Source organism: Staurois parvus, unplaced genomic scaffold (assembly GCF_062004578.1).
Source record: "Staurois parvus isolate SC_StPar_1 unplaced genomic scaffold, SC_StPar_1.0 ptg000086l, whole genome shotgun sequence".
Lineage (NCBI taxonomy): Eukaryota > Metazoa > Chordata > Amphibia > Anura > Ranidae > Staurois > Staurois parvus.
This window is the reverse complement of record NW_028317882.1, coordinates 1,510,798-1,527,999: the sequence shown is the minus strand read 5'-3', so window position 1 is coordinate 1,527,999 and position 17,202 is coordinate 1,510,798. Positions and strand designations below refer to the sequence as shown.

Sequence of the window (17,202 nt, the reverse complement as noted above, 5' to 3'; positions counted from 1 at the left end):
CAGATACCAAGTCAAGCTGAAGTTCAGCAATTCTTTGTTTGGTGGGTATACAGTTGTGTCCAAAATTATTCAACCCCCAATGCTGTAAAGGGGTTTAGGGACTATAGTGTACATTTGGAATTGTATTCAGAATCAAATCCTACAAGGACGTTGTAACTACCCAAATGCAACTAAAATGACATCAATTGTTTATGTAATACAGTAGTAAATGGTTCTTATGTGGTTTCTTCATTGCCACAATTATTCAACCCCTTAAAGACTACCACTCTGAAGAACAGAGGTTCATACAGGTGCTTTCCATCAGGTATTGAAAACACCTGTGGATGTCACCGAGCAGCAATCAAGCATAATAAGCACCAATTAGGCAGCTTTAAAATGACTGTGATACTCAGCTCCTTCTAGACATTTACTGGTGTGGTTACAAACATGGTGAAGGCAAGAGAATGGTCCAGGAAGACAAGAGAAGAGGTGATTTCTCTTCACAGGAAGGGCAATGGCTATAAGAAGATTGCAAAGATGTTAAACATACCAAGAGACACCTTAGGAAGCATCATTCGCAAATTCAAGGCAAAGGGCACTGTTGAAACGCTACCTGGTCGTGGCAGAAAGAAGATGCTGACTTCGACTGCTGTGCGCTACCTGAAGCGTAGAGTGGAGAGAAGTCCCCGTGTGACTGCTGAGGAACTGAGAAAAGATTTGTCAGATGTGGGTACAGAAGTTTCAGCCCAGACAATAAGACGCACACTGCGTAATGAAGGCCTCCGTGCCAGAACTCCCAGGCGTACCCCCTTGCTGTCTCCAAAGAATAAGAAGAGTCGACTGCAGTATGCCAAAAGCCATGTGGACAAACCACAAAAGTTGTGGGATAGTGTTCTGTGGACTGATGAAACAAAATTAGAACTGTTTGGGCCCATGGATCAACGCTATGTTTGGAGGAGGAAGAACAAGGCCTATGATGAAAAGAACACCTTGCCTACTGTGAAGCATGGTGGAGGGTCAATCATGCTTTGGGGCTGTTTTGCTTCTGCAGGTACAGGGAAGCTTCAGCGTGTGCAAGGTACCATGAATTCTCTTCAGTACCAGGAGATATTGGATGGAAACGTGATGCAGTCCGTCACACACCTGAGGCTTGGGAGACGTTGGACCTTTCAACAGGACAATGATCCCAAGCATACCTCCAAGTCCACTAGAGCATGGTTGCAGAGGAAAGGCTGGAACATTTTGGAGTGGCCATCGCAGTCACCAGACTTAAATCCGATTGAGAACCTCTGGTGGGACTTAAAGAAAGCAGTTGCAGTGCGCAAGCCTAAGAATGTGACTGAACTGGAGGCCTTTGCCCATGAAGAATGGGCGAAGATACCCGTAGATCGCTGCAAGACACTTGTGTCAAGCTATGCTTCACGTTTAAAAGCTGTTATAACTGTAAAAGGATGCTGTACTAAGTACTAAGATTGAATGTCACTTGGGGGTTGAATAAAACTGATAATGCTGTGAGCACAGAAAAGACATTTGTGGTTATTTCATTATAACTGTTATGTTATATTTGTCTGACCTACAAGTGCCTCTTTAATGTAAATGTAAGCAAGATGACTGAATGATCAAAAGCAATGTCAAACTGGCCAAAACACTCAATTTCAGTGGGGGTTGAATAATTTTGGACACAACTGTATATACTAAAAACACATCAGTTGCCTGTAATGGTGTGCATCCCATGTCCTGCTTCATGTAAAAGTCCTTCCTTCATGCTGCGCGATACCTCCCAGAGCATTGTGAAGAATGTGCGCTATTCACCTACCCCTTCCTGCCCCCTCTGCCATTCACAGAACTTGTACTGTTATTGTGCTTCATTGCAACTTGTTCTGTACAGTGGCAGGGGAGATCCGGTCAATCATCCATTCTTTCTCCATTCACAAAACATGTATTTGCAACATGAAGTTACCATGACTCTCCAGAACTGAAATTACCTTTATTTTAATAAACAAGAGGCAAACAGACACTGCAAATTCGCATATAAAATAGAGGTTGTAACAGCACACTGAGCAAAAAAAAAACTGAGGAAAAAAAAATCCCTCAAACTGCTGCTATATACATTAAAGACACAACTCAGTTGCTGAACTTTCACACTGTTGGGATCTGTGTGCAAGTACAAAGACCTGCGATATAAGCCATACTGTGGCAGAGTCAGCCATAAGCTGAATGAGAGAAAATATTTTAATCACCTGATTGTAATTCAAAGGTTTAATACTTGGCCGCATCCTAAAAGACAAGGAGTCCGTCTGCCTGTGACCCCTGGGAAAGGTAACACTTTAATGTATAAATTAACTGATCAGGAGAATCTTCCAGGCTCAAAGGCAATAAGCACTAAGTAGAGTAGTCTGTGGTGAGGTTCCACTGTAAACATCCTCATGTCTGATGACGCCACCATTACTGTTTGCCAGGAGTAACATCTGTGTAATCTTTCAGTACTCCTGCCAAATGGTCATTGTGAGTCTTAAACCTGCGTTTCTTCTGTGAGGTTGACTTCTTCCTCTTTTGCACTGGGATCTGAAAAATTTATATAAAGTGATTATTAATGGTGTACTCAAGCTTTAATTTATATCAAAACTACTTATAGCACATATATTTTTAGGAAACTGTTTACACACTGATGACTAACATAAAAGATTACGAATTAAATCTTACTATATTGGGTAATCACCATTCTTTCCAAAGAACAATACCCCAATTAATCACCACTCTTCAAAAAAAAAAAAAAAGGAAGAAGAAGTCGTCACCAGTATTCACCACTCTTTCACAGAAGCATGCCCCCCATTGATCAGACTTCTGCCCCCACCAATCAATCACCACTCTTTTCACAGAACCATGCCCCACTAATCAACCCTCTTTCTACAGATCCATGTCCCCATTTACCACTTTTCACAGAACCATGCCCTCATTAATCAGCACTTTCTTCATAGAACCATGACCCCCATTAATTACCACTTTTTCCACAGAGCCATGCCCTCATTGATATCCCCTCTTTTCAGAGAACCACATTCTCAGTAATTGTCACTCTTTCCATAGACCCCTGCTCCAATTAGTCGCCACTCTTTCCACAGAGCCATGCCCTCAATAATTGTCCCTCTTTCCATAGAACCACACCCTCAATAATTGTCACTCTTTCCATAGAACTACGCCCTCATTTATTGTCACTCTTTTCATTGAACCATGCCCTAAATAACTGTCATCTTTCATAGAACAACACCCTCATTAATTGCCACTCTTTCCATAGACCCCTGCCCCAATAAGTCGCCACTCTTTCCACAGAGCCATGCTCCATTACTCACCACTCTTTCCAGAGAACAATGTACCCAATAATTGCCACTCTTTCCAGAGAACCATGCCCACATTAATCACCACTCTTTTGCCAGATTAATGAGCCTATTATCAGAAAGCTCATTGCCTTTTGTCACATTCTGAACCACTTCATGGTGACTGTATTAAGTAGTTGGGGTCCACAGCCTCCTATGACCCTCAACTCTAGTTCCACACCAGTGGCTTCTAAATCCAGGTGTATATTGGTCAGCCCAGATTAGACTAAAAGTGTTCTTAACAGGCCCCCCAACTATCAAGCACCATACTATACCTAGTTGAATGAAGAATGTGAAAATGGAAGATGGGGAACACGGTGAAAGAATAGCACATCTTGAAAACTAGAACAATGATCACGTTATTGAATAAAACATTCCCAACATGTTTTGGTAAATTGACCCCCTCTCCCCCCCCGCCCATTCTTAAGGACTTTGGTAGTGTTCGATCTGTTGGTCGTGGGCACCGCAGTCCATGTCCTGACATGATCATATTTTTCTGAATGCCTGCTGTGGCAGATTTGAGTAGCCTTGCCACTGTAGGTACCACAAGCAGCTGCGATCTCTAAAAGATGTTCACTATTCCAAAGACATGCTGGTAGGTTAATTGGATCCTGTCTAAATTGGCCCTAATATGTGTATGTATGAATGTGAATTAGGGACCTTAGATGGTACACCCCTTGAGGGTTAGGGACTGATGTGAATGTACAATATATATGTAAAGCGCTGCGTAAATGGATGGCACTATATAAGTACCTGAAATAAATAAATAATTATGTACAACGTGAACGAAGTGACCTGTGAAGTCATATCTGCTATGAAGTGTCAACATTTTGCAGCTGCGAAAACAATGGCTCTCTATGACACATGTGGCTTTGCACTAATAAAATTTTAAGTTTTTTTAATCTGCTTGAGTAGGTTCCTCTTTTTTACTGCTGCCACAGGCCTACTCACCATCCACAAGGTCTAGAACTACTTGACACACTACAAAGCTCACATTTGTCCAATGAAGTGACATTATCTGCAGAAAGAAGATGAGGCCAGGAAGTACTCCACAGCAAATGCACCATTTTTAATACATTTTGGCACTCATATTTAACTTTACTTTTTGGAGAAAAAAAACTACAGAACACTGCTAAAATACATACGACTTTCTTTGGTCCAGTTTCTTGCATAGAGGAAATGCCCTGTCTCTTCAGGTAATCCTCAATTTTTTCATCATCCATGGAGTCTACTGGTACACTCCTCCATAGTTTCTGAAATTCTGAAACATAAAACATCATGTCATGCCTGGTGCATAAGCAAATACATTCCATTACAGAGGATACACATGAGTACAATATTTATAACTGATGTAGTGATAAGGTAAACCATGAAAACCACACCCATAACATAGCCAAGATAGAGGAGCTGTTATCATTGGATTATCGCTATACATGAGTTGGTGTGCTTCATGAGCATGATTGCCTAGACTTTGACAGCATCTTTGAAAGTGTCGCTTGCAGAATTAACTGTATACACGCCACTACTCCAGATATAAACATTCTGTGCATACTTTTTTGGTTGCGGTATACAGGAGGTAAAAGGAAAAAAAAAAAATCTCACTCTTGCAACTAACCACCTGTACTAATAAAAACATCTCTAAACAAAACAAAGATCATCATTTAGTTTGGTGAATCGGTGAATGGTTTCTGACAGTACAACTTGAGGATGTGCAGCTACAGATAATAAAATTGTGACGTCTTTTTTTCTCCTTTTAAAAAGAATTTCCAGGAAAAATGCAATCCCTTCTATGCCTATGACCAATCACTTGCCAACAGTGGCGGGATCCTCTGTGGCATCATAATCCCAGATTTCACCAAAAGACAGCAGAAGGTAGGTTCTGGTTTGCATCGCATTCAAATGATGTGAGATCCCTGCAATAATATAATCAAGAGTTTCGAAAAGAACAAGATTTTCTGTTTTCTTTTAATAATTATTTGATCATCTTTGATTTAATACTTCTATGCAATAAAGTGCCATCTCGCTTTAAAAACAACACTACCTCTGGAATAATGCACCTTGGCAAGTGAAAAGTAGAAATATTAGTACAGACAGCATATGCTAGTAATAAAAGCCAATGAGTCCATGTAGTGACCTCGGTTAGATATGATGACAATCTGATATTTGACATAATTCACATTATAGTAGGTCAAGCAGGTGCTATTGTGTTCTTGTGCATTTATGAATGGTGTGTAGTCCTTGTTGACAGCGTTAATGTGTATCTATAGCCCAAGTATTAGGGGAAAGTGAATGGTGCCTGCCACATTTGGTATTCCTGCTATTCCAGTCCTTGGCTGAGAGATGAGTCGAACAACTGGAAACTGAAGGCTTCTGTAAATATAATGGTGGCAAACCTTACCAAAGAAGCCTAATATAATACAGACAAGCAGAGGTAACAAAAAATCCGCCAACTTCCTAGAACATGTGCAATTTAGGGATACACAGTGAGACAGCTATATGAAGAAAGTGAAAACAGCACAGGACAACTGGTTTCGGGATGAGTAAAAATTACAGACTTAAATTCGCTATATTTAAAACACTCCTTGAACTTTAGATACTGTATTTCAACATTGGGCCTAAGGACCAAATATCTGAAGCAAAGAATGTTCCAATACCTGGCAGCAATCAATCAGATTCTCCAAAACTGAAATAAATAGAAAAAACTGATTTATTTCTGTAGTCAGTGTGAACCATGTGTGGACCATTCTTAGCGGAGAACCTGATATGAACATCAGGCGCCAGCTCCAGCTGAATGAGCTATGTCTGGTGGGTTCCACTGTTGGTGCTGGCCGGGTACACAGTTCATCCAAACTCTGTATGAAATCTAAGGCAAAGGATGTATACCGGGAGCCGCACATCAATCATTCCCAATACATCAGAGCGGTAAATGGTCACCTCCATGAATAAGCCCCATAGGCAGGGCAAAAAACACACTGGGGATGTGGCTAGGACCTAGGACAGACACAGACTGAGGCTGCTACTACCATTGCAATTACCACTCTGATGTATTGGGGTTGTTTGGTGTGCGGCTCCTGGGCTACATCCTTTGCCACTTAGTTGAGATATACTTAATCTTGAAGCCTGTTACCCAGGTAAGAAACCGAAAAAATATCAACTGTTTTTCACTATGCAAGGAAAACTTAACACCTGGGAATAATTCATGCATCTCATGCTGCGGTGGGTATTTAACTTAATAAGGCAACAGAGCAAAATTCTTTAGGACTGCAGTGTGCCTCAGCTGATGACAATCACATTTACGGAGCTCAACTTGTAATCTGAAAGGGTACATTCACACCACTGTGCTGCGGTAATACGTTATGTGCATTGTTGCACTGGCATACCATTTACTGTGAAGCCATTGCACTAGCAAAAATGCAGCAAGGTCAGTTTTGGTCCGTTGTGTCGCATTTGGCAGCGCATTTAAGTGGAGCGGTTTTAACGCACATCAAAATGGACTGTCCAGCCCAAAAGCAATCAAAAGAAATGTTATAAAATATTTTACTTTTCAATTATGAGAAGGTACATTCATTACACTTTGCAGTTTGCATAGCATGCTGTGATTTTTAGGAAGCTTACACAGCATTGCCTGCATACTTTGGGGCCTATTTATAAAAAAATGATGTGTGAATGCCAGTCATATTTTTAATGTAAGTAAAATGTCCGTCTCTATTTGTTGCCTTTCACAGGCTGAATGTGACATTCCATAACATTGGACCCTAAGAGAAAAATGCCTTAAAAGAAGTATGGGGTTTCTTTTTTTTTTTGCCTAGTTATACATACCTAGATGGATGCAGCATGGGTGCGAAGCTGCATCTGCCCTCCACTGGCTCTAAGGGTGAGAACTTGGCGATCACATGACCGCTGATCACTGAGTTCTCACAGCCGCTCTGATTGTCAGTCACCGCTGCCTGCTCTGCTCTCCCCCCCTTCAGTGCTCAGTGGAGCATTGTGCTGTGGAGGGAGAGGGAACAGTTGGCACAGGCTCTTGGCAGATCGCTGAGAGGCTGAACCAGATGCTGCTTTAGACTCTGAGGTGGATTCTGACTTTAAAAAGTCAGGTTCTTTCCTCAGCCTGGACTGGCTGAGTGACTTCAGCCCCTTGTCAGCTGAAGACGGGTCACAGGAGTGCTGAATGAACTGCACTCCCGGGATCCACAGGAGAAGTACAGCCAAAACAGCTTTGGCTATACTTCTCCTTTAAGAACAGTCAACCAGAAGAGTTAAAGAACATTCAACCAAAAGGGAGCATAGCCTAATACTCTTCAACCAGAGGAGAAAATAATATGTGAAAGACCTTGGTGTGAATGGTATACAAAGTGTATGGAGATTCCTGTGCTCACTGTCTACAGTGTAATGAATCATCAATTGCAGAGACTGAACTGATACAATGTTGCAGAGACTGAACAGGCATGTACAATAAGACTAACAAAGTGATTCTAAATGTACTTTTATTAAAATAACAAACATGTCATACTTACCTGCTCTGTACAATGGTTTTGCACAGAGAAGCCCCGTTCCTCCGCTATTTGGGTCCCCCGCCAGCACTCCTGGCTCCTTCCCCCACCGAATGCCCCCATAGCAAGTTGCTCATGCATGCTTGCTCCCAATGGCTAATGGCTCCTGCTATGGTCTCTGAGCCAATGAGGAGGAGAGAGAGCCCCTGCTCTCGTGCACATCATTGGATCAAGATTGGGTGCATCTAAGTATTAGAGCCATGGAGGGGCTGGGGGGAGAGCTGCATACATAAGGTTTTTTTTTTTTTTTTTTTACAAGCATAGAATGCATTAAGAAATAAAACTTCTGCCTTTAGAACCACTTTAATGTATGAATGCTCCAATGGTACTGGCAGACTGCCCACTGCTTGGTTTTTCAAACTATAATGAGCCAAAGCCACCCCTGATCTGTACACTTGACATTTTAACTGTCTGCCTCTTGCTAAAGCGGATCAGCAGAGAAGTACTGCTGGGGCTGCACTGCATTTAGGCCTGGCCTTTTACCATCTATTAAAAAAGTACTACTTATTTAAAGTACATACTTTAAAGCGTAGACTTAAAATTGTCATCACCTGATGCAGACAACCTCTGCAGAATCAGATGACAATCTTTACATACTGCACATTGTTAGCAGCAATACCGCAGACTGACCACAGGGAAGCAGCAATCACAACTGTTTATCTAGGATCAAGTAGGCACCAGAAGTATCTGACACCACTCTTCTCTCCTCCATATTAATTAACAAGAATGCCCAGAGGGTTCAAGTGTGTGTCTATGTGTTAATAGTAAGATCATTATAGAAGAAATTAAGGGATAAAAAAAGTCTGGCAGCCAGATCACATAGATATTGCAGACTAATCTTAAGTATCTACTGTCAGATTATAATCAAACTTGTTATACCTTATAACATGCTAAGAAGAGGTCACCACTGTTTACAACGACTGAAAATCCTAATACAGCAGTCAGATGAGAAAGAAAAAACACAATGTATCTGCTGCCACCAAGTGGAAAGAAAGGATTATCACAACATAGTAGGCCCCTGAGTCACATTCACATAATCTAGGTCATCTGGATCATTTATTATTATGTACATGTATATAGCACCAACAAATTATGCAGCTCTTTACATACATCAGATCAGTCCCTGCCCTCAAGGAGTTTACAATACAAGGTTTCTATTTCACATGCATACAAACATATACCAGTGAAGCAATTTAACCTACCACCAGGTCTTTGAAGTGTTGGAGGAAAACAGGGTACCCAGAGGAAACTCACCCAAGTGCAGGGAGAACATGCAATCTTCATGCAGATAGCATCCTGGCCAAGAATCGGGCCAAGGTAGACGTTCTAACATTTTTTAATATACTAAAAATTACAATTGTATTACAGTGTTTTCATGTGTAAAGTCAGTGTTTTCCAACCTTTTCTCAGTAAAGGCACCCTTTAGAATTGCACACAATTCCAGGACACACCATTCTGATGGCTTGTGCACTAAAGGAGGTGCGTCCGAGTGCTTTTTTGCTTGTTCCCACATGTTGCATTTATAATTTGGCTGCTCTATGCTCGTGAAACATGCAAAAAAGGTGCAGAAATGATATTTAAATTGAGCCCCAGCAAAATGCACGGTACCACGGTACCATGTGTTTTACTGGGCACAAACAAGCATGCAATTGGTGGATGCATGGGGATGGCATTAAGAATTAATGGAACCTGTGTACAACTGCAAAAGGCAACGAATTTTTGGGTGGTGTGAAAAATCCCTAAAATGCCATTTGTAAGGCAGAGGTAAACAATCAGTAGGTTGTAAATCCCCCCCCCATTCCCTCAGCTAGCCCAAATCTCCCTCCTAGTACAAATCCCCCCCTCCTAGCACCCCCCCCCCCCTCCGCTAGCCACAATACGCCCCCATATTTAGGGTGGAACATGTAACATGTTCCAGCTCTTGCTCCCCCCATCCCTGTGACAGCAGGCAGGGGATACTCTCCCCACACCCGCTGGCAGAATTGAAAAACAGCGCAGCCACGCAGGGCTCCACTCACAGGGCTGCGTCATTCTGTGAGTGGATGAACTACACGTACTGTCGGCCGCCACAGCTGATGGCTTGTCGTTCTCAATGAACTATGAGGGTGCTGATGAGCGCTCTCATAGTTCATTGATCCTTTCGGCAATTCAGAAACTGTCTGCACGTACCTCCTGTACTGACTGACTGTCTGTAGGAGCCTGGCATTGTACCAGCGATCAGCTGAGAAGCAAAATAAAAAACAATAAATGTGTGGGGTTTTGTTTTTTTAATAAAAGGTAAACTTGGCCTTAAAAATTTTGTTACAACTGAACATCTGCCTATACAGTACAAACAGGGTTAATTATGGCTAACGCAGTTGCCCAGCCCCCCAGTAAACAAAGACAAACTAGTAGGCATTTTCCTTGTTTGATGGTCCATAATACAGCATCTTAAAATGGAAGTAAAGTTCACTTTGCAAGTTGTACCTACAGGTAAGCCTATAACCTGTAGGTACAGTGAATATCTCCTAAACTTGCACCGTTTAGGAGATATTCACACAGCGTGCAGTCGATGATGTCACCAAAGCATGTGCTCTGAAAGGATAGCACACTGTGCAGGACCTTCAGAGCTCCGTGCCGCAGCCGAGCGCTCCCGTGCGAATGTGAGTAAGTGATGTCATCGCAGCTCTGGCCATTCATCTGGCCGGAGCCCGTGAACCCAGAAGGAAAACCAGGTGAAGATGGCAGTGCTGGAGAGACATGACAGCAGGGTGCCGGAGGGATCTGTGTACAGGCAAGTCTGTCATAATGTACTAATATGCAGTGCATACAAGTACATTAGGACCTAAACCTGCAAGGGGCCCATTATTATTTTATTTTTTTTCTCGGGTGGATTACTAATATAAACAAATATAAAGTATATGTTATACCAATTTGGCTTCTAAAGTGGAAATACACTTTAGGACTATAAGCCTAAACAATAGTCTGTCTGAGACACTGAGAAATGGTGAAACAAAAAGCTGAGGTGCCATTATGGGTTCTATCCAAAATTACAAGAAGAATCAGTGGTTCTGAAAGAATCAGTGGCTGAAACATAGACTTTTGATGAACCTGAGCAGAAAAAGGGTCAGGAGACCAATGTACTGATTAAGGTGAAAAGTACCTTAGACAAGAAGGAAGTCCTTGGCTGCAACACCACCTTGACCCTATGCAAGACAGCATCACCAGTTGAGGCACTCACCTTTCAAAGCTGTTAACTACAAGAAAGCAATGTGATTGCTAAGAAAAGAGAGCATATTGCTAATAGGTTCAAATGGAGGCTTCTAAATTGCTGAGAGAACCAGATTTACCGTATTTGCCGGCGTATAAGACGACTGGGCGTATAAGACGACCCCCCTACTTTTCCTGCTAAAATTTAGTCTTTGAGCTATACTCGCCGTATAAGACTACCCCTCTTCCAATGCACACCAGTGGCAGGAATAGTGCCCCATCATTGGTATCAGTGGGAGGAATAGTGCCCCATCATTGGTGTCAGTGGGAGGAATAGTGCCCCATCATTGGTGTCAGTGGGAGGAATAGTGCCCCATCATTGGTATCAGTGGGAGGAATAGTGTCCCATCATTGGTGTCAGTGGGAGGAATAGTGTCCCATCATTGGTGTCAGTGGGAGGAATAGTGCCCCATCATTGGTGTCAGTGGAAGGAATGGTGCCCCATCATTGGTGTCAGTGGGAGGAATGGTGTCCCAACATTGGTGTCAGTGGGAGGAATGGTGTCCCATCATTGGTGTCAGTGGGGGGTGGGGGGGAATAGTGCCCCATCGTTGGTGTCAGTGGGGGGGGGGGGGAATAGTGCCCCATCGTTGGTGTCAGTGGGGGGGAGGAATAGTGCCCCATCGTTGGTGTCAGTGGGGGGGAGGAATAGTGCCCCATCGTTGGGTGTCAGTGGGGGGGAGGAATAGTGCCCCATCGTTGGTGTCAGTGGGGGGGAGGAATAGTGCCCCATCGTTGGTGTCAGTGGGGGGGAGGAATAGTGCCCCATCGTTGGTGTCAGTGGGGGGGAGGAATAGTGCCCCATCGTTGGTGTCAGTGGGGGGGGAGGAATAGTGCCCCATCGTTGGTGTCAGTGGGGGGGAGGAATAGTGCCCCATCGTTGGTGTCAGTGGGAGGAATAGTGCCCCATCATTGGTATCAGTGGGAGGAATAGTGCTCCATCATTGGTATCAGTGACACCAATGATGGGGCACTATTCCTCCCACTGACACTTGCTGACCCTGTTCTCGTATGGTGCTGCTGCAGCCAGCATATGTGGTTGCAGCAGCACCTCTACACTGACCACTTACCTGCTGGTCCTGCACTCGATTTTCGTGGGGCCGCTCGGCTCCACCCCCTCGCCGGTGATTCGCCGCCTGTGTGCCTTTCCTGAGCTACAGTTCTGGCGGCCAATCACTGGTGAGGAGGCGGAGCCGAGCAGCCGCACGAACATCCAGTGGCCGAACTGAAGGCGCAGCCGCGCTTCCTGGACCGGATCGTCGTGGGACCGGAACCAGGTAAGAAACAGCCGCTGCCCACCCCTGTACTTAGTGTCCCTTCCAGTATGCCGTATACCGGCGTATAAGACGACCCCCGACTTTTGAGATGATTTTCAAGGGGTAAAAAGTCGTCTTATACGCCGGCAAATACGGTAGATTCCACGGAGCAACAGGTGAACAGACTGGGGAGCCACGTAGGAAACTTCCCTGTACAAAGATCTTAATCAGAGTGTGAAGTCAACAGCTTCTAAAGCAGAATGGAAAATACAGAGACTTTTGATGGTGCTAGGAGAGACCATGTGAAGACCAGTGCCTGAAGAACACTTCCAGGCTTATTCCACTATCATCCACCCCAGCAAGGTAGCCCAAAAAGCAACACCAAAGACGATGGCATCAGATAGTTGTGAACTGGTGGATAAAACCAGCAGCAACAGCAGTCAATGTAGACTGATCTTGACTGAGCCATCCATCATCCTAGAACACTAGCATGATGGTGATGGTAGTGGAAGTGGTTATAGCCTGTTGAAGTGACCTGTAAGCAGAAGTATACCCTAAAGGTTTAAGATTTCCTGCGTCCCTCAATGGATGAGAAAACTCCACATTTCCAGTAATCTTCATTTATCATTTCTAGCTGATGTTGACCCAAACACTTCAATACTCTACTGAATCCAAACAAGTATGCAGTCAAGAAAATACCTTTGTTTGCTACAAGTTAGATTTATTTTGTCATTTTCAATTGTATTGAAACTTGTGTTACCTTCATCTACAGTAAATTGGCAGCTTTTGTCGTTGTAAAAAAGGATTTTCTTCTTGTCCGGTCTCGTAACAAATGTAATCTGGTCGCCCAGTGCCTTGTGTGAAATAAAGCATACATGAATCATAAATGAAATGTAAAATGATCAAGGTCAGTATTCCTGCATTAATCCAGGTTTAAACCTATGCACATGTCTGCTCTGTTGATTTGTCAATACAATTGGTGCTGGTCTATGAAACCTGGAGGGAAAATCATATTGCCCATACCAACCATTTACCATAAACCTGGCTTGTGTATGAATGCTTTTACAAATATCAACTCAAGATGTAAAAAACAAAACAAAAAAAACCAGTTTTTAAAACACCAATGTCAGTAACCAAAGTGCAGAAACCCCTAGCAATCAAATTACACCATTCCTCACTTCAGAATAAGTTAAAGAAATGAAAAATGGATCCTTGCTGCTATGGATTACCATATTAAGCAAAACTTTAGTCATAAAAAACAGTGTCATGCACATTTCTGTTATTCGGTGAGCTACACCTGTTGAACATGCTTGGTATGGGCTAAATACTAACAACTGCAAACAGCTCAACATATAAAAAAAATGTGAGAATAATGAACGTTAAATTAGAAGTCAGGACAAGAAAATAGACATAAAGCTGAATTCCAGGCAAACCACTAAATACACAGTTGAAACACATAATTTGGAAGGTGTGTTACCTGCTAAATGGTTTTATTTTTCTGCCCATCCAGTCCCAACAGTTTTTTAGCCTGGTCAGGCAGCAAACTTAGGTTGGTGACATTACATTGGCATACTGCAGTTCATCAGCACAGTTGGGTCACCTACCTGCTACCATTATGTAACAGGCCAGTGAAAGAGCAGCAGCAAAAGGATTAGCTCATCCCATTCTGCTTTCTCCCGGTCAATATGTTCACTACTGCTAATTGTGCATTCAAGGACACCTGTTTGGATCCTAATGCAGTCCTTCTTTGCTTCCCTGGAGTTAAATAGAATACATGTTCTAGAAAACAATGCCTTTCACTGTTTATACATTTGATAGCAGTTAGTACTGTCCTGAGGCACAGTGTTTGGTTCTGTGTATTCATGAAACAACTCTTCAATTTGTTTAGCAGTGTAAATGGGTATGATCATCCTGCGGTATAATATTTTAAGAAGTACCAGGACCATAGGGTGCACCCGATACTTTTAAAAAGCCTCACATTCCTTGACTTTAACATGATCATGTAGAATACCCATCAGACCAGACTTTTACATGATTGCTGCTCATTATAAAACTCCCCCCGCTGGCAACAGATAGAAAGTTGAAGGCATTTTTCGCTTTTTCTGAACATAAACCTATTGGGATGTAGGAAACGGTGCAAGATTTAGACCCGATTACTTTTTTCCATTGCTTAGTTGTCCAAATGATTCTGATACTTTAGAACACGTTATGCACCTTAGTGTGCTGACCCTGGATACAATCCCTATTGCAGCAACAGGCTGCCAAATCTTCTATGAAGTGTATGTCTATCCCTGTAATTAAGTTTCGACTTGCAAGCATTATTATTTTTTGTAGTCTGTACATGGTTGCCATGCACTATAATTTTTGACACGGTTATCTTTAAAACCTCAGATTATTGTGCAGCTTCTTTGACAATGCACCTGCTGTTCAAGCACTGACTAGCAGACTTCCTTAAAACTCTATTAGCGGTTTTATATTGCTACATATCAAAATAACAAATGCTATACAGTTGACATACAGTTGTGTTCAAAATAATAGCAGTCAGACATCACTAACCTGATCAATCACTGTTTTTGGTAGAAATGATATTTCTACATGGCAAATAATTTACTAGCAGGTGTAGTAGAGTAATAGAAATCCAACAGACCCAACAGTCATGACATGCATGCTGCTGATTCTGTGTAATTGAATCACTAATTGAAAGGGGCATGTTCAAAATAATAGCAGTGTGGAGTTCTATTAGTGAGGTCATTCATTCTTTGAAAAACAGGTGGCAATTATTGCACTTATTTAAGGAAGGAAGGCAGCAAATGTTGTACATGCTGGTTACAGTGCATTTCTCTCTGAAATTCTGAGGAAAATGGGTCGTTCCAGACATTGTTCAGAAGAACAGTGTACCTTGATTAAAAAGTTGATTGGAGAGGGGAAAACATAAAGAAGTGCAGAAAATGATAGGCTGCTCAGCTAAAATGATCGCAAATGCTTTAAAATGGCAACCAAAACCTGAAAGACGTGGAAGAAGGCAAAAAACTACCATTCGAATGGATAGAAGAATAGCCAAAATGGCAAGGACTCAGCCAACAATCAGCTCCAGGAAGATCAAAGAAGGTCTAAAGTTACCTGTGAGTACTGTTACAATTAGAAGACACCTATGTGAAGCCAAGCTATCTGCAAGAAGCCCCCGCAAAGTCCCCCTGTTGAAAAAAAGACGTGCTGAAGAGGTTACAATTTGCCAAAGAGCACATTGACTGGCCTAAATAGAAATGGCGCCACATTTTGTAGACTGATGAAAGTAAGATTGTTCTTTTTGGGTCTAGTGGCCGGAGACAGTTTATCAGACGACCCCCAAACACTGAATTCAAGCCACAGTACACTGTGAAGACAGTGAAGCATGGTTGCACAAGCATCATGATATGGGGATGTTTCTCATACTACGGTGTTGGGCCTATTTATCGCATACCAGGGATCATGGATCAGTTTGAATACATCAGAATATTTGACGAGGTCATGCTGCCTTATGCTGAAGAGGAAATGCCCTTGAAATGGGTGTTCCAACAAGACAACGACCCCAAACACACCAGTAAACGTGCAACATCTTGGTTCCAGACCAACAAGATTGACGTTATGGAGTGGCCAGCCCAATCCCCGGATCTTAATCCAATAGAAAACTTGTGGGGTGACATCAAAAATGCAGTTTCTGAGGCAAAACCAAGAAATAGAGAAGAACTGTGGAATGTAGTCCAATCCTCCTGGGCTGGAATACCTGTTCACAGGTGCCAGAAGTTGGTTGACTCCATGCAACACAGATGTACAGCAGTTCTCAGAAACAGTGCTTATACAACTAAATATTCATTAAGTGATTCAAAGGAAAGCAAAATCTTCAAATACAGTTTATATAGTGAATGTTTGAGTTTGTAAAGAAGAATACAAACACTGCTATTTTTTTGAACAGTCTAATATTCACTTTTCTTCAATTTTTTTTTAGAGGAACGACACAAATGTGATATATTTTTCTTCATGCTTTGATTTGGAATAGAATGTGTAGTGTTCCCAATGCATTTGTGTGTATGGAAATAAAAGCTATTAGAAGGATTTGGAGCTTTATTCACTTTTTTCAACACACTGCTATTATTTTGAACACAACTATATAATAGTAACTAACAATGAAACCAAATATTCACTTCTCAACTGTTAAAGTCTTTTGTTTCCTAAACATTATTTATTTATTGATTTGCAATGTGTCAATGAACTTGCTAGCAAATTTGACTACTGCAGAGTCAAATTCTAAACAGTCCCTTCTGTCCTGGCATGTCATAGTCCTCTCCTCTTCTGTCTCTAACAGTCTGTGATAGCCAAGCAACTCCACCCCTTACCACACCTCTCTATATAACCTTTTATTTAACAGCCAGGGAAATTGTGAAGGGGAATACTATAGAGCATCACTTGAGTGAGCTTGGAGTCTGCTGGCATCACATCCAAGGCAGCGGCACCCAGCAGCAGCTTCAGGGCTTTTGGTGTCTACAAATGGGAGGCTTACAAGTAAATGACATAATGCCTACATACAGTAAATGTACATACAAATCTGATGGGAAGATTGTCGGTGAAATCAAAGGTCTGACGATAGGGTCTCTAAAAAGATACAGAAGGTGGATCCAGTATGTAATATGAGCTCTCAATTGAAATCCTCCAGAACTTCATAGACTTCCTCCTATCCCTCTTTTCTTTACAAGAAATTCTAAGGACAGACTTTAATGGACCACTTGCTTCCCCATTAGCAAGTCTTGAAGAACAATT

At 42.3% G+C, this 17,202-nt stretch overlaps 1 protein-coding gene across 1 annotated transcript in view; it reads right to left on the bottom strand.

Annotated features, from left to right (window-relative positions):
• Positions 1 to 1,952: 1,952 nt before the first annotated feature.
• The window catches only part of GTF2E2 (general transcription factor IIE subunit 2), a 101,637-nt gene continuing 86,387 nt past the window's right edge, over positions 1,953 to 17,202 (bottom strand). The window contains exons 6-8 of the mRNA XM_089669977.1: positions 13,169 to 13,262; positions 4,496 to 4,611; positions 1,953 to 2,544 (exon numbers count right to left, since the gene is read on the bottom strand). Of these exons, the coding sequence (XP_089526103.1) occupies positions 2,425 to 2,544; positions 4,496 to 4,611; positions 13,169 to 13,262 (330 nt within the window). The 3' untranslated portion in view covers positions 1,953 to 2,424. The remainder of the gene's footprint in view (positions 2,545 to 4,495; positions 4,612 to 13,168; positions 13,263 to 17,202) is intronic.